At 33.2% G+C, this 21,140-nt stretch overlaps 1 protein-coding gene and 2 long non-coding RNA genes across 3 annotated transcripts; 1 reads left to right on the forward strand and 2 right to left on the reverse strand.

The window, feature by feature from the left end:
* Positions 1 to 18: 18 nt before the first annotated feature.
* Positions 19 to 1,342, reverse strand: LOC143627584 (small ribosomal subunit protein eS27y-like). The gene is made up of 4 exons (XM_077097371.1): positions 1,260 to 1,342; positions 1,084 to 1,183; positions 1,023 to 1,051; positions 19 to 386 (listed from the first exon to the last, which is right to left on the reverse strand). The coding sequence occupies exons 2-4, from the start codon at positions 1,171 to 1,173 to the stop codon at positions 260 to 262; spliced, it is 246 nt and encodes an 81-aa protein (XP_076953486.1). The 5' UTR covers positions 1,174 to 1,183; positions 1,260 to 1,342; the 3' UTR covers positions 19 to 259.
* A 1,420-nt stretch (positions 1,343 to 2,762) lies between these two features.
* On the forward strand, positions 2,763 to 4,764 carry LOC143627585 (uncharacterized). The gene is made up of 3 exons (XR_013152614.1): positions 2,763 to 2,822; positions 3,843 to 3,945; positions 4,019 to 4,764. It is a non-coding gene; the product is annotated as an uncharacterized LOC143627585 (long non-coding RNA).
* A 5,729-nt stretch (positions 4,765 to 10,493) lies between these two features.
* LOC143627586 (uncharacterized) lies at positions 10,494 to 11,485 on the reverse strand. The gene is made up of 3 exons (XR_013152615.1): positions 11,309 to 11,485; positions 10,704 to 10,790; positions 10,494 to 10,624 (listed from the first exon to the last, which is right to left on the reverse strand). It is a non-coding gene; the product is annotated as an uncharacterized LOC143627586 (long non-coding RNA).
* Between the last annotated feature and the right edge of the window lie 9,655 nt (positions 11,486 to 21,140).

Raw genomic sequence — 21,140 nt, forward strand, 5'->3', positions numbered from 1 at the left:
ATTTGCGTGAAAAATATCGACCGCAAACACCAATTTGCGATTCTAGACGGTCAACAAATATTTGAATAATAAAAAGAAACAAGTTGATATCAAACAACATTACATAGAACAAAGTTATCATAGAAACTAAAGAGAAACTACATATCCATAATAAGTAAAAAAACACATAAAAACATTACTCTTGTTTGCAAGCAATAAGCCAAGTATCGAGTACTTCAACATTACGCCAAATAAAAGAGTAAAACAATCACCGTCTCCATCAATCGCCCTTTCTCCTGAAAGAGCACCCTTCAGTGAGTCTAGCCCGACCACCAGTGGGCTGGCACAACACCGTCTGGCAATTACCGCACACCACAACCGTTTGCGAGTGGCTAAACACAGTCGTTCTGTACACTCATAATAATAAAAATGTTATCAACTTAATCAAATAGGTAACATAAACAACAAGAACAAAATGGAGAGTCAAGTAGAACGGTTTCTAAACAATATTAACCCAAAAATAGACGTCTTATCAACGCACATAAAAAAATGAAAATCAACAGCTAATATCTCACTACTCAAAAACCCATCATCTCAACTAAGAAAAACTAATCACTAGTATAACGAAAGAAAACGCTATGAAACACAATAATTCACTTATTTACTCAAAACGATTCAAACATAACACCGATGGTGTGTATTGTGTTTGGGCATTAGCGGGTTAATGTACCACACCGACCCACTATTACCCACACCTAGCACCACACAAATCACATTAGAATTGTTTTAGAGTATAAATGAACAATTGTATCTCAGAGTGTTTTTTCCGATTATGTTAGTAACTAGTTAGTTTTAGTTAAAATAACAAGTCAATGAATTGTGATGGAGTAATAAGTTATCAAAATTACTTTTTTTAAATGCATTTATATGGCCATCTATCCTTCAGGTTAATAACATATTGTGTTATTATTTATTTCAAATATTGCAAATTCACATTAACATGTCATCAAATACAAAATAAAAAATTAAAAACCAATACTCACATGTTGAAACAGCCTTGGCATTTGACATCCTGCAAAAATAAAATAAAATAAATAATAATACCATGAAGAAAGAATTAGGTGATTGAACAAGACGTTTGAGTTTATGCTTTCTCTTTTCCAGCAGCTGGTGGGTTAAGCAAGTCAACATCATTTGGTAGAACCTGCAACAAGCTTGTTAAATTTAAGGTTTGATTGTACACATTTTAAAACAGTACATGTTTCAAACAAAGATCTAACCATTTTGTGTGTTGGTTTGTTTGTTTGGTTGATTCAGCCGCCTCAAGGAAAAAAAGAAAAACCCTAACAGGAAGCAGTAGACTTGAAGTGGATATAATGTTTGTTTGTATATATGTGTATGTTTTTGGGCTTTTGTGTTTAAAGGCCCATTGAAATCTGTTATTTGGACCAAAGTATCAAGAATTGGATAGGAATTTATTTCGGGTTTAGTCAACAAAAGTCAATAACCGGAATTGATAGGAAGCGGTTCTGGATATAATCGGTATTTGACCGGGTTTGCCAGGTTAGCTCGTGGTAGAGGTGGAACAGGTTTTGGCTGGTCCGGTCCATGTACAATTACTCCGAGGAGCCAATGCATGGTTCGTACACGTGGGTCCCAGTTCCGGGTAGGGTCCGAAACTGGGTTTTTTCTTCACCTCTAATGGTATCCACAAGAAACATAATAAAGGTAGACACGTCTATGTTAGTTAACTAGTTTTTGGGTTATCGATTATTTATTGAATTGGTTAATGGTGAAAGTTGTCAAATCTGGTTAATGAAATTTTGGTAGGCGTGTTTACCAAGTTATTTCTGACGTCAACATTTAAGAAATTGGTTCATGGCATTGGGATGCGTCAACTCAAGGAGCTTAACCAATAATTACCGTGGGAAGAAAATACGTGATTTATTTTTTTTTTCTTTAGCTATGGTTTTATCACAATAAGTGTTCATGGCTATGATTTTAATGACAACTTCAAGTATAATTTAGTTTTACCAAGGGGAATGTTTTAAATATTATTTTATAGCTATCAACAATTTGTATAGGTAGACTCTGTTTGAATTATGGATCACCATATTATCTTTCTCATTTGTAAACACACTACTCATCAATAATATAATCTTTTCATGAGTACATGGAAAAATATTCTTCAAACTTATCATATATACTGAACATTAGGATGTTACAATATTTTCACCGGCGGTTTTTGTTTCGACCAGGTCCACCAAAGTAAAAGTGACTACCCCCCAATCATCATCATCGGCCATCGAAATAGCATAGCAACTGTTTTGATCAGTGATCGTATTGAGATCTTCAGGAGTGATCGAAGTGCAGCTCTCAACTAATGAAGCAGGGCGGAAAGGACATCTTTTGTCAGATCAAACTTTACTGCCTTCGATTGGTATATAATACACTTTTTTTTCTTCCTTTTTGTTAGTAATTTACTAATTAAATTATGTTCTTCACTTTTATTTGGTTGATTGGTATATATATTGATTTTTTAGTATAATAATCATCTTAACAGAACTAATAATCAAATCATTTAATGTTTGTTAAAATAATGTGACACCATTATTGGGATGATGTTTTTTTTTTAACTCCACACACAATATAACTTTAAATGAACATGAGCAGAGTGATGGGCATGGAACTCAGATTATAACACTAAAATGTTTTTTTTCATGTATAACTCCCCCCTTTTACTTCCGGATTATAACACTAAAATATGTATAAACGGTGCAGGGTTCTTTTATTATCAATTTAAATGAACATGAGCAGAGTGATGGGCATGGAACTCAGATAAGGTATCACTAATACTCCACGTTAATTTTATAATTATCTAACGGGGTAATTTACAAAGTACGAACTATATTTAAAGGGTAGTTTGAGTATTACTTAAAAAAATTATTTAAAGGGTAGTTTGGGGATTCGTTAAAAAATTATATTATAATGGAAGTTTGATGATTATTAAGAAATTATATTTCTTTTGTTAACTACCATCAAAAAATTAACCCCAACAGAGGAATATATGAGTTGAATTTTTCAATGCAATATTTGTAAGGTGTTGAAGGTTCTACATTATTTGAGTTTGAAATAAACTTATTAAATCTCTAGCATTGTACTCATGTGGCCCGTTTGCAAGTGTTGTTTTCAGATGTTGGTGAATTGAAACACTATTATGATAGAAGTGGAAGATGAAAGTTATATGAGTTTTTTTGGTTTTAATACTGGTTATATCTTTTAATAACACATATATAACAAATTTATATATTTTTCTTTGTAATCTGGTGCAGCTAATATGATTTGGTCCTATATGACCAGTTTTGTATCATAAACAATAAACTTAATGTATAACTATGGAGTATTTTATGTTTGAGTTAGGGATGATTATTAGTTTGAATTAATATGTTTAGTGGTTAGGATTATTTTGAATTTATTTATTACTTTTATATATGAGTCGTATTGTTCGCTTAAATTTTGAGTTTGCCACCCGGTTTTGGGTTTGGTGTGTTGCTGGTTTTGGTAATAATAAAATAGTCACTATATATAAATTGCTTTGACTAATTTATTCATATCAATCTAGATAGGAGTTAAGTTTGTGCAAACTTTCATTTATGGTTTTATCATATTTCAGTGAGCAATTATTTGTTGTGTATCATCATTACATCCTTACATGAAAAACCTGGCATGTGTACATGATTTATACACAATAATGTTATTAATAAAGAGTCATGTTGTACATGTATAGCATTTAATTTTTATTAAAAGTTGTATGAAAGAATTTTTAGCTCTTTTATTGCTCTATTATTTTTGTTTTCATGTAGTACATAGAAGGCAAGGAATATCTTCGATTTAAGATTATTCAACTGGAATATCTTCTCAACTTTGTATAAAGGAAGCAATCTTTGCGTGGGGCTAAGTCTTCTGGTAAGTCTAATTTCTTTTATAGCAACATGTTCATATTTTACTTATTATAGGTGACCATACTTTCTTTTATTAGGAAATGGAGATTTGGTGAAAAGTAAAAATGAGAGGAAGTGATGGAAAGTAAAAATGTGAGGACGTTGCTTATTCTGTAGGTTGAGGTTGGTGTCATGGCTTTAAGTTTTTTTTATCTAACAATACTTTTTAACTATAAACCATCCAGTAACTAAGCTAACACATAAAAATAATTATCTGCAGGTTTTGAAGTCAGGTTTGAAGTCCGATATAAAAACATAGGTAATAAGCTATGAGAGAAAACTTTTGTAAATACATAGGGTAGGTTCGATTCCATTACTAATTTTCTCTCTTTTTTTTATAATGAATTTGAGTGTTTATTTGTCACATCAAGATTATGTTATTGTTATTTATATTTTTCATGATTGAATGCAGATGATGTTGAATCCTACTATTAGGAATAAGTCAATTGCTAAAGTTATATTGAATCACGGGTTCTCGAAAGACGCTCTTTTTTAAGTCCCTTTTTAGTAATGTGAATTGTCAAGTTTGTAAACTTTTATGGGTAAACATTAAGATCACTTCTAATGCCAATTTAGCGTTGTTTCATTTGTGAGTATGACCGACAAAAACATGCATTGTTCACACTAGAAGTTGACTCTCATTTGAACATTTTGTAACATATTAAAACATAACTTTATGAACTTATTATTTATCTTTAGTTGTGTTTACATATTTAAGCTACTTGGTTATATGTTATTTTGATTTTTAAATTTTCATAGTTTATATTTATTAATATTAATGTGTGAAAATTATTTTTTTCAACCCGTGTATAACACGGGATATAAGCTAATAAAACTATATATAAACTTTATTAGAGCTATATTGAAACATAGTTACTGTTTCAGCTCATAAATTAAAGTTAAATTAGCTTTGTGACATTACTTTGATATAGGAACAAGATACATAGTTGCAGAGGTAAAAACTAGTTTAAATGCATATATATACAGCTGGGGTTTAGTTAGAAAGAAAAACGACAAAACAGTCCCTTACGTGAGGGGCACACTGATGGGTTAATGACTAGACTTAACGGGGTTAGTGTGGCCGGGTTTAATTGCAAGTGAAATTAAACAACAGGGACGAAAATCAAATTTAAAACTATTTAATTAAAACTGTAGATTTGAACAAATCACAATAACGGAAACCACAGTGTACTCTTGGCATTTGAAGATATACCTTCCAGATAAATATGGTGCACCCACGTTTATAACCATCAGTTTCTGAAGTAAGAGAGATGGGATCCGTAAGCCAAATCTTATTGTTGACGTGAATAAACCCAGCACTTTCAAGATCACAACATCCTGTTTCTTGATATCCATCCCCCTGTCCAAAACATAATAAACATCATATAATATTTTTAATATATATACCTTTTGTTTAAATAAATAATTAACTAACTAACTACTAAGTATTAAAATGCAAACTTTTGTTGTGAGGTGGATTTTGTATTGATTTATATTGGTTCATAATGGTAGGTCAAATATTAAAATTCTACAATTCTTTATTGTATAAAATTTAAAAACACGTATGTAAAAAATATAATATATTCATTTTTACATAGTGAATAATTTTCTTCATAGTTATTATTTTCCACATCCATTTCGATCTGATTTTTACAATTTAAAGCACATGCGTGATTTAGCGTTGTTACATTTTGTTTGCTTTAATGGTCTCGCTGCAACACATGTGTCCAATATCTAGTCATTTAGTATAATATAAGATCAAACTCTCATTCTTATAGTTGAATAAAAACATTATAAACATATTTACATAAACTTACAGTCCAATAGACGAAAAGTCTGGTGTTGGTAGAGGTGCACAAATCGGTTTTTTTTTGCCCGGAAAAAAACCGGTTCGGTTAATAACCGGACCGGTTAATAACCGGTTTTTGTATCTGAAAACCCTAACCGGTCTAACCGGTTAGGACCGGTTTAGGAACCGGTTAGAACTGGTTAATAAACCGGTTTTTTTATTAACCGGTTTTTTAATAACCGGTTTTTTTTTTTTTTTTTTTTTTTTTTTAAATAACCATTATTTTTTCACAGTATAAACAAACCGGTAACTACAAGGCAAACCGGTAACTACAAGGCAAAACGGACTGACTCCATTCATTGCTTTCGTTGTTAGGGTTCTTTGCTTGGAAGATTAAAAACACGTAACTTTCATTTATAGCTTTTACATTAAAAATACAAACATTAAATCGTTATCGCATATTCGTAACTCAAAAATACAAACATTAAAGAATGCTTAGACACGATTACATTAACAACTTGCTGTTTCTTACTCATTATTTTAGCACATGCGTGATTTAGCGTTGTTACATTTTGTTTGCTTTAATGGTCTTGCTACAACACATGTGTCCAATATCTAGTCATTTAGTATAATATAAGATCAAACTCTCATTCTTATAGTTGAATAAAAACATTATAAACATATTTACATAAACTTACAGTCCAATAGACGAAAAGTCTGGTGTTGGTAGAGGTGCACAAATCGGTTTTTTTTTGCCCGGAAAAAAACCGGTTCGGTTAATAACCGGTTTTTGTATCTGAAAACCCTAACCGGTCTAACCGGTTAGGACCGGTTTAGGAACCGGTTAGAACCGGTTAATAAACCGGTTTTTTTATTAACCGGTTTTTTAATAACCGGTTTTTTTTTTTTTTTTAAATAACCATTATTTTTTCACAGTATAAACAAACCGGTAACTACAAGGCAAACCGGTAACTACAAGGCAAAACGGACTGACTCCATTCATTGCTTTCGTTGTTAGGGTTCTTTGCTTGGAAGATTAAAAACACATAACTTTCATTTATAGCTTTTACATTAAAAATACAAACATTAAATCGTTATCGCATATTCGTAACTCAAAAATACAAACATTAAAGAATGCTTAGACACGATTACATTAACAACTTGCTGTTTCTTACTCATTATTTTCTTCGCTACCCGATCCCGAGCTATTCCTTAGGTAATCGTCGTACGCGGCTTCTTCATCGGTCATTGGTTGAGTGTGTCCTTGATTGACCTCGTCTTCATACAAGCCTGCCTCATAGTCCATTTCCCCCTCGAGTGAGCGTTGATGTTGTGCCCTATCTAAAGAGTCCAAGTAATCCTTGTAGCAAATCGACATCTCTACAGCTGGTGGAGTGAGTCGAGTCCTCCTAATCGATATAACCCTGCCAGAAACAGAAAAAGCAGACTCCGAAGCTACCGTGGAAGCTTGGACCGTTAGTAAATCTTTGGCCATGGCGGCGAGGATCGGAAACTCATCCTCTTTACCTCTCCACCAAGCCAGCAAATCAAGACTTCTAAATTCATCCGGAGTCATGTGTTTCACAAAGTTGGTACCACCATACCTTCCAAGTTCACTGCTTGGGGTGTTTACCTTTTGACGTTTACCGGCGTCTTCCCAAATCATGTAGTACATCCCCATTTCAAGGTCGGTTTGGGATTGGGATTGGGCAACAGCTCTTAACGAGTCATGAATTTGGGAAGACGACCCGTATTTTGTAAGGTAAACATCATACATGTTAGACAAGGTGGTGTTGAAAGCATTCTTTAAAGTTTGGTTATAATAGGGGTTTTGATCGTCGTTTAACTCTAACTCATCACAAATTTTTTCTATTAAAGCTTCAACACCACCAACATTGATGCAAGGGTTTAACGCAGCAGCACATGTCAAAACAGCGGGTAGTTGTTGAAAATATTTTCTAAATTTTTCTTTCATTTTTACACCCATATCAAAATAAGGTGCACCCCTACAATGAAGTTCACTCAACTTTGTGCACATGACTTCAATTTTTGGTAAAGCAATGGGGCTTGTTGGATAGTAAACCCCGGATAAACTAGTTGTGCAAGATTTAAAAATTTGAAGGACCTCCGTAACGATCTCAATCAATAACCAGTTTCTAGGATCGTACGGTGCACATTTACCCCTACTTGATAAAATTTGATGAAACGCAACTAGTGATTCTTTTTGTTGGATGGCTTTCTCAAACATATCACAAGTCGAGTTCCATCTTGTTGGACAATCCCAATTTGGCCCCAACCATTGACAATTAGCTTCTACACAAAATTTTTTGTATCTTGAAAATGTTTTATTGTTGCTAAAAACATCTCGTAACATTCTTTTAAAATTGTTTCTTTGCGTTTCGATCACGTTTAACCCATCTTGCACGGCCAAGTTGATAATATGTGCAATGCATCGGCTATGAAAAAACGCTCCATCACAAATAGGTTTATACTTTAATTTTAAATGGCCAACCGCGGCCGTATTGTTGGACGCGTTATCAAACGAAATTGAGAATATTTTATGTTCAATCTTGTATTGTCGAATAACTTTATCCAAGAGTTTAAAAATATTTCTACCCGTGTGCGGGTAATCAAACAATTGAAACGCAACGGTTCGTTTCATCATTTGCCACGACTCGGGGTCAACCCAATGAGCCGTCACACAAATGTATGAGTCGGGCGAACCATTAGGTACCGACCACACATCCGTTGTTAAGTTTACACCAGTTTGTAAGTTTGAAAAGTATGAAATTAGTTCGGATTTAGCGTTTTTCCAAGCTTTAAGACAATCTCTTCTAAGGGTCGAACGACTTACGTGTTGGTAGCGTGGTTGAACATACTTTTGCATCATCTCCGTGAATTGAGGGTTGTCGAAGTGGTTGAAAGGAAGTGTATTTTGAATCACAAAGTTTGAAAACTGTTGACGTACCGCTTCAAGGTCGTACGTAAACACCGTTCCTTGATTCGTCATCTCCGGCTGCGAACTACTTCCCGATTCGTCCTTCAAGGCCTTGCAAAAGGGCCTTTGTACATGCGCTTTTAAAGTGGAGTTTGCATCTTTGCCATAAAACTTCAAACAATGTTTGCATCGAGCTTTTTGGCTACCGTTAGACATTTCGCATAGGTCGAAATGTTGCCAAACATCTTGGTTTCGTTTCGTGGGGATGACCCGAACGACCGTTTCTCCCGTGTTCGAGGCACCCATGTTGACGGATGAAGCAGCACTTTGGGAGACCATGATAATCAACTACGAAATAAGAGCGTATGGAGTGGTAATGTGGTATAATAGAGCGTGAGATAACAAAATAATCGCGTATGAAATAAACGTTTAGAGCGTTTGGAGCGTTTGGAGTTGTATAATCGAGTGTGTTCTAACCAATACCCAACCTAAACTATATATAGATGTTTGTGGGGGTAGAATGGTAAATAAAAAAAAACGGTCAAAATTGAAAAAAACGGCTATATAGCCGTTTCACAACGGCAATAAACCGGTTTTTAACCGGTTAACCGGTTACTAAAAAACCGGTTAACCGGTTTTTCTAAAACGGTCATAAACCGGTTTTAAAAAAAACCGGTTAACCGGTTTTTTAGTAACCGGTTAATTAAAAAAACCGGTTTTTTTATAACCGGTTTGGGCTCTAAAAAGTATAACCGATATACAAACCGGCGGTTTGTAAACCGGTCAAACCGGTTTTAAAAAAACCGGTTTTTTAAATAACCGGTTTCCGGTTTAAACCGGCAAACCGGTTCGAGGACCGGTTTTTTTGACCACCTCTAGGTGTTGGTGTCTCCACGGTACATTGCTGGGTAGACCTGTTTTTGCAAAAACTTTTAAAGTTAGATATTTCGTTTGTTTAATCATTTAATATATTTATTTTCAGGTCTTTTCATGCTTGGAAGATATGAAATTTAGATTGTGTTGTTTATCTCAGGCATTTTTTTTTTCAAATTGGGTCACTAAACCTATCAAGCCATCATCGGAATTGTTTTATATCAAGAATGAAATGGAGGAGAAGATATGGGGTCGGGGCTTCTAATATACGTAATTATATTTAAAAAATAAAAAAAAATGTTTAACATTAACATATAAAAAAGGTTTTCATAATTGAAACTAAAGAGAAAAATGCTAAAAGAATGTTAAAACTTATGATTTAAATAAAACATGAAAACTTAGTTATCCAAGTAGAACACTTTTAAAACTTTTATCATTTGAAAGTCACCCCTTGTTTATTTGAATAAAAGATATTAAATGAAGAAATAACTCACTTGCCAACCAGCTTCAATGGTATTGATATCTTCAAGAGCATTGTTTTCATCTGGCATATATCCTACTATCCAAATTTTAGACATACTATATTGATCATTGTCTAGGCCAGTTTTTGGGTTCCAAGTATTCAATGTAGCTTTTGTTCCATATAATTTCCCTTTGACATATGCAGTTGCAAACTAAAAAAACCTCAAGTCAGCATAAATTTACCAACACTTAATATCAAGAAAACAAGTTGTAAAGGACACCATGTCAAAAGAGGCTTACTCCAAAACGTGTGTTGTCATCGTCGAGCTCGGTATCAATCAAGCTTTGTCGTCGATGAAGAGAATAACCCTTTTTCTTACCACAATTCTTAATGGAATTCACTCTAAGTACATCCTCTTTCGTCGTTCTTCTAATAGGGATAGTCCCTTTTGGGCATGCTCCACTTGAATGCCACAATTGAGTGATCGATGACGATGAATGTTCATCTTTTGAAACGTTCATCATGGACGACGTTTTGATGTCATCTACACTTATCGACGTTGGATAATAATCTGGCTCCATCTATTATACATTAATACTAAATTATTATTACTCTTTTGATTAATACACATATAAATGTATATGTAGAAAATAAACATACCTTAATGGTATGATTTTTTAGTAAAGGATGATCAAAAGCTGGTTGATGATAGATATGAACACAATCGATTATATCACTATTAGGGCTCTATTCACAATGAAATGCGTATGAAATTAATTAACTAACACACGAGAAGAAGCATTTGTTGATTAGTTCTTCATGTAAGCAATAGAAAACATGATAAATATTAAACCTATGAACCTGTTATAGCAAGGAGAGTAGTAACCGCAATAGGGTATGATGTAGTCGACATGTTTGTCATCTTGATCGAGTTCCCCTTTAGGATGTATAGTTAAGGATGGTTAGGGTTCTTGAGAGGAACCCGGTTTAGAAGAGAGAAGAGACACATGATTTCTTATTTGTGTGAGATTAGGTTATGATATTAATTTATTCTCTCTATATATACACCCAAGGGGAAACCCTTTATTAGCTATTAAGAGTAATATGACCCATCAACAATTACTAAGCTAATATATAATAAGGTATAATAAATTATTTTGATATATTATTATATAAATGATAATGATGGTCATATAAATAAATATATAAAATATATTTATTCTTACAGCATTATGACATTAAAAAAGCAAAGATGGATAACAGACCTTAATCGATTTAACATGAGGTTTATTTAAACGCTACAGAACCTCGTCTACTTCCTCCTGAGAACTAGGTAACTCGCTACTGTCCCCGTAACATAAACTTGTAGCCGTAAACATATACAACACTACCACAAAACGAATAAATGGTTTTATCACTGTCATTTGGAAAGGAAGTGAAAATGAAAGAACATATGGAAGTGTAGTTCATTCCATGTTTAAATAGACTCTTGTAGTGAAATCTTACCTAGAGTATCACTACAGATTATTATTATTAATAATAAATCAAGATATTTAACCATGTTTGGATTTTTTATATTTTTAGTTCATGTAACATGTTGATCTCAATAAAAGATAAATGACTTCATACTTTAGCGGATCCTTTTGTTCATTATATTTTATATTTTAGTAACTATAATGTTAAAAGGAAATAATCATTTATTTAATGTTTAATCTGTCATATTTTTAACAGTGTTTGAAACTACTCCAAATATCTGAGTGAGTCTTTTTAAGACAGAAAATCGTCCATACTGATTTTGATACTCCATGGTTGACTCACCCAAGCCTTAACCATCACGCACATGTCATTAAGCCAAAGAATGAACTCTTTGAGTTAATCATTTAGCTTGCTTATCCAAAAATCTCCATATATTATTTTATATAAAATACTATTTACCAAAATAAAACAAATACAAACATATTAAAAACTAGATTAGTGACCCGTATATGGTTACGTGGATTTGAAGCAGCTAATCCCACCCAAGTCCTCCATTGGTGTTTCTTTACCATTGGTTGGAAGATAATGTTAACATTTAATTGACAGTGAAACAAATATAAGATATTAATGCATATGGGGTTATGTGAATTTTAATTAATCCACTAGCTCACCCCACCCAAATCCTCCATTTACTGTTTTATTTACCATTGGTTGGGAGTGGAATAATACATAAACATATTTTATTAGCACATCAGGTTAAATCTAAAAAAAATTTGAAGTGGAACAAATAAGAAAGGGCAAATAAATCTTTGTCTTCAATCTTCTACTGCAATTTTTACAATTCATGGATGCCAATGGCAGATAATATAATTCGAGTTTCTAAAGAAAAAAATGTAACGTAACGTACATTAACGTGACACTAGCCAGACAATGGGTTGAGATCATGTTGCCTCCATTTAGATAGGGGTGTCAGCTATGACGTGTTGGCAGGTTAAAGGATTTCAGATCGGGTCAGATAGGTGAACCCGAACCCACCCCGTTATTATTGTCAATCAATCTAACTCAGTCACATTTTAAATCATGTCGTGTTCTTGTTCCAGTCAACCTGCTTAATGTTCATTTGTGAATAACGAGTAATAATAACTAGTTGCTTAGTATATAATTTTAACAATCAATAACACACAATCTTATATATTAGTTATATTATTGTATTGGACTCTAGGTACTAGCATATGAGACATGACTTATATTTGGTGGCATGTCATATTGTCATGTTGCTAAAGTACTGGGCTAAGGATTTACATATTATGGGCCCACTTGCTAAAGTGCTGGGCTTACTCAGGATCTACTTTATACTTTATAGTACTTCTTTAACGTGTTAATAATCGCTTTTTATGAGTTGTTTTTCACTTCTTTGTTCAGCTTATGGTTTTGATTTGTGTTTTTGGTGTAACAGGTCACATGTATTGTGAACATTTACCATGGATTTATAATAGACAGCCAATAAAAAAATGTTAGTAATTTATATTGTATTAAAATCGTGTTGGGCTGGAACAACGGGTTTTTGGTCCAAATCCACATGGTCGACCCCCATGGGCCCATATGTGATGGTAGGACTATTTAGGGGTGTGCACAAAACCGAAAAGACCGAACCAAAACCGAAACAACCAAAAAAACCAAACCGAATTAGAAACCGGTGGTTCGGTTTTAAACTTTAGAAAAAACCGAAATATTGGTTTTGGTTTGGTTTTGTATTTTGTAAAGAACCGAAAAACCGAACCGAAATTACAAAAATCGTAATAACCATAATATCTTAACTGTAACCGTTAAAATAAAATATGTCAATAACTATTTGTTTAGTTTTAACATATGGTTAATAACAAATATATTTAGTTTCTGCATATAGTTAATAACTAATGATATTGATACTTTTAGTTTTGATTTCGAATTTTGATTTTAAAGTATCCATTATAAGCTTTTAATATTTGAGATCTAAAATATTCAATGTTATATTAATTATTAGTTTAAAGAAAAAAAATGTCATGCCTAATTTCAATATCTTAGGTCAAATTTTTTTTTTTTACCTAAAATGTTTTGGCTTGATTAGAAAAACCGAAAAAACCGCATCCAAAACCGAACCGAACTCAAAAACAAAAAACCGGAAACCGAAAAACCCGAAACCAAACGATTTTAAAAAACCGTAAAACCGAAAGTTTGGTTTTCGGTTCGGTTTTAGTTAAAAACCGCACCAAACCGCACCATACACACCCCTAGGACTATTGGAGTGTTCACGGCGCTTCGGCTTGTGAAATTGCTAACGGTTCGTTTTATGGTTTTACGACTTTTATTCCTACTCAAGAAGACTTGATACAACTCACCATCATCGAAGTGTGTTCTTATTCTTTTTGAAACCAGTTCATCAAAAAACCAAACTGAAACCGATTTAAACCGAACCGAATTATAAATACCGGTTTAGGTTTGATTTAAACCAACATTGAAGTGAATTACTAATTCGGTTTTACGTAATATGAATTTAGCTCAAATCGAATAACCCGATTAACAAATAATAATTATTTAATTTTCCTCATTTATATATATTTAAGCCTCGATCTTATTTAGTCCAACTCAATTCAACAACAAATAGCGGTAAGAAAACATCACATTGTTTCTGAAATTCAATTACGGACAAGCGGCCCAATAAGTGTTTTTTTTAAATTAACTAATAATATATTCTTCTTTTATTTTTGTACAACGAACGAATTCTCCAAATTGGGTACCGGCCGCTAGATTCACCATATCGGGATACACTCGCATTTCAATCCTGGAAAAACTCGCACCTAAGGCCAATGTCCGTGAACACTTAGCCCAAAGGCAAGGGAGTACAGTGAGATAAAACTCGTTTAGTTCAAGAATCCGACTAGTTAACGTCACATACGTGCCGTGCCTAGTCAACGTCATCACTATCACTCTATTAAAACTAAATATTAAAGACATGAATTGAAGCTGTATCACATGAAAGACTTTTCATGGAAATTTGAAAAAAAAACGCTATTTAATTGGAGGGGGTGCAGAAGGTGGTCCACAGTGACTCGCAGAGCCCGAGGAACCAAGGATTTATATTTAGTAGAATAGGTTTTGCGATTCAAAAGAGAATAGTGGCGCAACTTGTTACTCGCTTAACCATAATCCAGATATAGCTCGGTTTATGTTATATAGAATAACTTTTATCTAAAAAAAGAGAGAAACAAAGGTAGACCCCACATATAACATGGGCATCGCACCGCACGCCTGCTCAGTAGGATTGGGACCCATGACCCATGAAACAAACAGCCCCTAACACTATGTTATGAAACTTCATGGCCCTTATTTTGTTTGGATTTGGGCTTTATATTTGCTATTGCCCATGAATGTATGGTAGTAAAATTATAATTTAAAGGTTCAAATCATCATCATCATCTTATTATTACGGAGTATTATTTGTTAAAATTAAACTTATCAGATAATTTATAAACCTCGTATCTTAAATAAAAGAATCCAATTACAATAGAGAGGTGAGTAAGTGGGCAACAAACTGCGCCGTCACCCCCTTTTAAATGACAAAACAAAAGGATGTGCTAATAGCTAGAGTTAGGCTTTTACTATCGATGCAGCCCGGAGCTTTAGCTTGTAGAGTGAATCATTTTGATATGTAGTACATGTGTCGAAGTATGTAATTGGTATGTTACTTGTTCAATTGAAATATACATACGATATTAACATTGTCATTTTCAAAACACATGCAAAGAGTTCAATCTTTACGAGTCACGACGTCACCAATGCCTAAAACAATTTCAAAGTAACTTATAATAAAGCAATATAACTAAAAGCCAATACAAAGGTTTGTAAAGTTACACTATCTTCTTATTTGAACCGCAACAATATGCTGATTAATGAAATATAATTTGTTTTGATAACCGGGATTATTCCATTTTAATTAAACGGTGTTAGAATAACCCTTATTGTATTAATAAATCTGATCACGAATTACAGTTTGCATAAGAACGTGCAAAGCATATTAGTGTTTAAAATATTCAAGAACCAAAAAGAAGCCAGAAAGTTGCAACCCTTTTTATTATGGTAAACAATATATCTTTTTTTTATATATGATTTAGGCCTTTAATAAAACAATGTACATATGGTTCCATCTTGTTTTCTCATCAACATCTTTTCAATCATAATTTGTTAAGATTCTTTAAATCCAAAATTAATAGGTTGCATTATGTTGATTAGAAAAAAATTATATGATGTGATTTGGTTAATGCATATGACATAATCAACATCTTTTCAATCATAATTTTAAATAACCCGAAACCAACGAAACTGGACACATATAACCAAAAACGGTTATCGGTTATTTTTGTACCCTCAATTAACCTAAATTGACCGAATTGAACCAATCGTATGTTCATATTTATTTAACTTTTTTACATCATTTTCATATTTTTCATGTTTTATACTTACCATTCCATATATATACATACACCCTCATTTCTTTTTTTTATATCTTTATTTAATGTATTTATGCATTCATTTTATGTATTTATAAGCAAAACATTAACCCAAAGTTTGACTTTGGTTATTAATTGAAATTAACCAAACCGAAAACTGATAACTAAACCGATTAACCAACAACCGATTGGTTAATTTAGCTGAGACTATTAATCGAACCGTGCATTTAATCACCAATATATCCCTTGAATAATCTATATATATGAGGCCGTCACGTGCAATACTTTTTGTTAACTAACTCCCTCCACTACATATGTTCTTAAAATATAGCAGTTGAAAACTTATTTACGTAAAATAGCATATTTATTTAAAATTTTAGCTATGAAAACATAATGATTCTTAAAACTTTATTTATGAACTATTGTAGCAAATAAAGTTGAAAACTATGGAAATGATCTGCCATGCATGGTTACATTTTAGTAACTAGAGATTGAAAGTATGTTATGATTTTGTTCATTTCTATACTCCTCTATATATGTAATTGAAGATCACCATGATTGCCTTTTATTTTGTTTTTATTTGGGGTCCCTACCTACGTCTCTATGTATATATACATTGAGCCATGATACGATCATCATTGTTTGCTTTGAATGAGAGTTTTGTTGTCGTGTGCGTTATGCTTTTCTTTATGACAATCTTATTAACAAATTACATCATAAAATACGTCTAGTTAACTGCTTATTTTTGTTTACTTTTATGTATATTACATAATAATAATAATCTTCTGTCTTAGTAGTTTCAAATCAAACGATGCCAAGTAAAAAAAAAAGTGTTTTGACAACCAACACGTGTTAATACCTTTTATTTTAATATTTTTGGTTTCTTGGAGGTCCAATGAATCATGTATTAATATTATTTTTAAACGACTTATAACATGTTTGAGATTGAGTTTGAAAAATATTTATTGGCTTATTGGTATTTTCAAAAAGTCAATAAATTAAAATGTGATTGACAATCACAAAAATCTTTTATATTTTAGTTTTTTAAAAGGGTTAAATTTTTTTTTTTCAAAAGCCTAAAATCCTGGTTTTTTGAAAAAACCAATAAGCTAACAAACATTTTTCAAACACAATACCAAACATGCTCTTAGACTATCAAAAAAGGACTAGTGCCGCTATGTATTAAATAAAAAGCAAATTAGATTTTAATAACCTAATCCTTTTACAATTACATGATAATAATTTCACCTCTAAAAATTCTTTTCAGCAGTCTTACCTTTCATTATATATATTTTCTCCATTAAGTTTTTTTTACATATAAAGAATAAAACATTGTTTTAGTTTTACCTTTTTTCTGATCCTCTCTTTTTTACACCTTTCATTTTTCACTCTATTATTATCGACCGACTGTATTAAAATATATATTATTAAAATCTAGATTACCTTAACAAACATAAAACATTGTCTTATACAATTATACACAGGGGCGTAGGCAGCTTTAGGAGAACGGGTTCAACCGAACCCGTACAAAAATTTGTTTTAGTGCTATATATTAATGTATTTTGACATCGAACCCGTAGAAATTTCAACATCGAACCCGTAGAATTTTCAACATTGAACCCGTAGAAAACCCAAGTCTAAGTGATAAACAATCGGTCGTCCGTCCCCCGAACTTTTTCGAACCCGTAGGAAAATTTTTCAGACTACGCCACTAATTATACATACATTGGTTTAAGTTCAGGATTATTTAAAGACATGATGTTGTATTGGATATTGGGGAATAGAATAGAACAGAACATCCCCTGTCCTACTTTCACGTCTGACAAAACTCCATAAACATGTACACGCCATGCATCAACACATTCATATTATTTATTTATTTATTTATTTATTTTTTATGACCGACATGTCATGGAAAATCATTACACCCCACTCCCACATGCCATGCATTTTATTCCAATATTATTACAAAAGTACATAATTTTACGGCTCTATTTTACCACAAATTTTCACTATTTTCTGGTAAAATAACGAACTTGTATGTTTTTTGAAAGAAGAAAAAAACAAATAAAACTTCTTATATTTGATTTCTCATGTCTCTCTCTCCTCAGTTTATTATTAATATTAACTTTTACCTGTTTTTTTTCTCTCTTTTTATCACTAAAAAAATACGGAGAATGACTAGAATCACTATTTAGTCATTATATACATTTTATCTATTCTTATTTTAGATCTATTAGAAATTAGAATACAAAATTCAGGAACTCAAGTTTTTCTATTATACAATATTTAAATCATAGAGAAGTGAATAATGAAACTCTATATTTAGGTGATGTTTGTTTTTAAAGACAAAATTTGTCTGTAATCTGATTTCATCTGATTTAATATCTGCAACTAAAGATATGGTCTGAAGGTATGCAATCTGAAAATATAATACTGTTTATTTTATAAATTGGATATCGTTAAGCTAAAAATTAGTTGCCTATCATATATATTAAAGTAGATAAAAGTTATTTGACGTTTGTAGACTGGTAAAATAATTGGTAGTGGTGTATGAACTATAGAAGTGAGTGGTGGTAGACGATTGTGGTAGGCGGTGAACGTTGGGTGGTGGTGATGGACGGTTGTGGTGTTGAGTGGTGGACCGTGATGGTGGCCGATAATGGGTGGTAGAGGTGATGAACGGTGGTGGTGGGTGGTGGACTATGGTGGTGGTGGATGGTTGTGGCGGGTGGTGGTGGTGGACGGTGGTGGCGGCGGACGGTGGTGGTGGCGGTGGCGGGTGGTGGTGCAATGTGGTGGCGGGTGGTGGTGGCGACGGACGGTGGGTGGTGGTGGTGGATGGTGGTGTTAGTGGACGGTGGTTGGTGGTGATGGACGGTGGTGGTGGTGGTGATGGACGGTGGTGGACGGTGGTGGTGGCGGCAGACGGTGGGTGGTGGTGGCGACGGACGGTGGATGGTGGTGGTGGTGGGGGTGGTGGACGGTGGTGGTGGCGACGGACGGTGGAAGGTGGTGGTGGTGGCGGACATTGGATGTTGGTACTTGGTATGATGTTAAAAAGTGTGAAGATGGTGAAAAAAGCTTATTTTTTAAGACCATAAAATCAATTTTCAGATCTTTTTTTTTTTAAAACAAACAGTCTTCAAGAACTTATGTCTGTGCGCCCGCAGACATAGGCTCCTTGCAGACCTTATAAGCAAAAACAAACACAACCTTAGTGAATCACTATTATAAAATCTCTAAAATTTTGAGATGGATATTTAGAATAAAAATAGAACAATTATTCAAAATATAAACTCGTAAATGCTCTTAGGTAGAGGGTTATGATCGTTAAATCCATCGTTGTTAAACTACCGATGTAGCAACAATTTTGCAGGCTAAGGAGTAGTAAATTATGCTCCAGAGGGTTGATGTGGCATTATAGGAACAGTAAGGACGGGATGGTAAAGGGTTAGCGCCGATAGGGGCGAAGGGGGTGGGCGTTAAGATGGTTGCCCAATACGGAAGGTGATGACGCCCTTGGCCGTTTCAACTTTTATCTTTTCTTAACTTCTTTTTTTCGAACGTTGACTTTCACAGTTAAGTTATCTTACTGCGCGAACACGTCGCGCCCCGCCACCCAACTCAGGCCAACTATGTTGACATGATCGAGATCCACGCTAGCATCCGAGTTTAGCTTGGTGTTCTCGGTAAAACCCAGTTAACTCACCTCGTTCGAAGACACGACAAGTTTTAATACTCTGGTAAAATTAGTTAGAACTGTACATCTATTAAATATTCGTGTGAAGGGGTTTTTTTAGTTATGTTTTGCACTCATCATCATGTCGTCATGCTACCATGACCTTCGAAAACTATACTATACAAATGCATTTAATGGTTATTTCTTCCTTGCCAACCCTTCCATTTTCTACTTGTACGTGGTCTAAAAGAGTATCTGGTAGCCTTTTAACATTTATTAAGAATTAAAAGTTAGTTTTATAACCATTCAAACTTAAGATTACCTTTTAACTATTAAGATATTATAAGCCATTAAGAGATAGTTTTTTAATGAATATTAAAAGGTTACCAAAAAACCTCTTAGACCTCGACCAATGGAAGTATCTTTTTCAGCCCGAGTTTTGTTTTCTTATATGTTAATTTGTTGTAATTAAGGCATTGACAAAATAATCTTTTGTTTTTTTTTCAGCGTCGTAACTAAATACCGAACGAATTTGCGTTGTTCAACATCAATGCGGATGAGATTTTTTCATTTATGTATGTATGTTAATTATTTTTTTTTGGTGCTAACAAATTTACCATTTGTTTAGTCTCGGTGCCGACATGTAGTTGGTTGGTAGAACCTGTACAACACAACTGCACATTTTGCATTTATTAAGTTTATTATATATTTTTACCGTTATGAACTTAACTGATACCAACCTTATTTACATCGTTGCACCACCACCAAGTGGTGTTTTTGTTACCTAGTTATATATAATAAAAGGTGCTTTTGTGAGATTGAGACATGCATTTTGAAGGTAGAAGAAAGGTGCTTTTGTGAAACTCATGTCTATGCCCATGCAATGGCACTTTCACCGATGCCCACGCCTACAATCCCCTCGTTCGTACTTTTGGTTTTTTCAACTCATTATTATTATTATTATTATTATTATTATTATTATTATTATTATTATTATTTCTTAGTACATATTAGCAGCTATATATTGGTCACGCTAGTTCAGAAAAACAAATAAAATAAAATAAAATGTTTCAAGAGTGAGTCAGTCAAGCTAGGCATGGTCTGACACCTGGTCTCCAGTACTCTCCAATATTTATAAGTTACATACAAATACAATATGGTTAATTGGTTGTGGCAATGGTTCAACCACGAGGTATATATATAACCAGGCCACCAACATATATTGACACCGTGAATTCAACCCTTCAATTAGTAAGCTTTTTTAGGTGATCATTTGTTGAACAACAGAGATTATATTAAAAACGTTGAATTCAGCAAGAAGCCGAAAATAAAGTAAACAACTTACATCAAATAAAGAAAATAAAATTTTATGGTTCCTATGAGTATATAAAAAATACGAATAATTAAAATAGAGTCAAAATTGCATTTGGGTTAAAGTTTAATTTTATTAGT

This window comes from Bidens hawaiensis, unplaced genomic scaffold (genome assembly GCF_021521415.1).
Source record: "Bidens hawaiensis isolate Kalapana, Puna unplaced genomic scaffold, B.hawaiensis_p1.1 tig00004685_1, whole genome shotgun sequence".
NCBI classification, from domain to species: Eukaryota; Viridiplantae; Streptophyta; class Magnoliopsida; order Asterales; family Asteraceae; genus Bidens; species Bidens hawaiensis.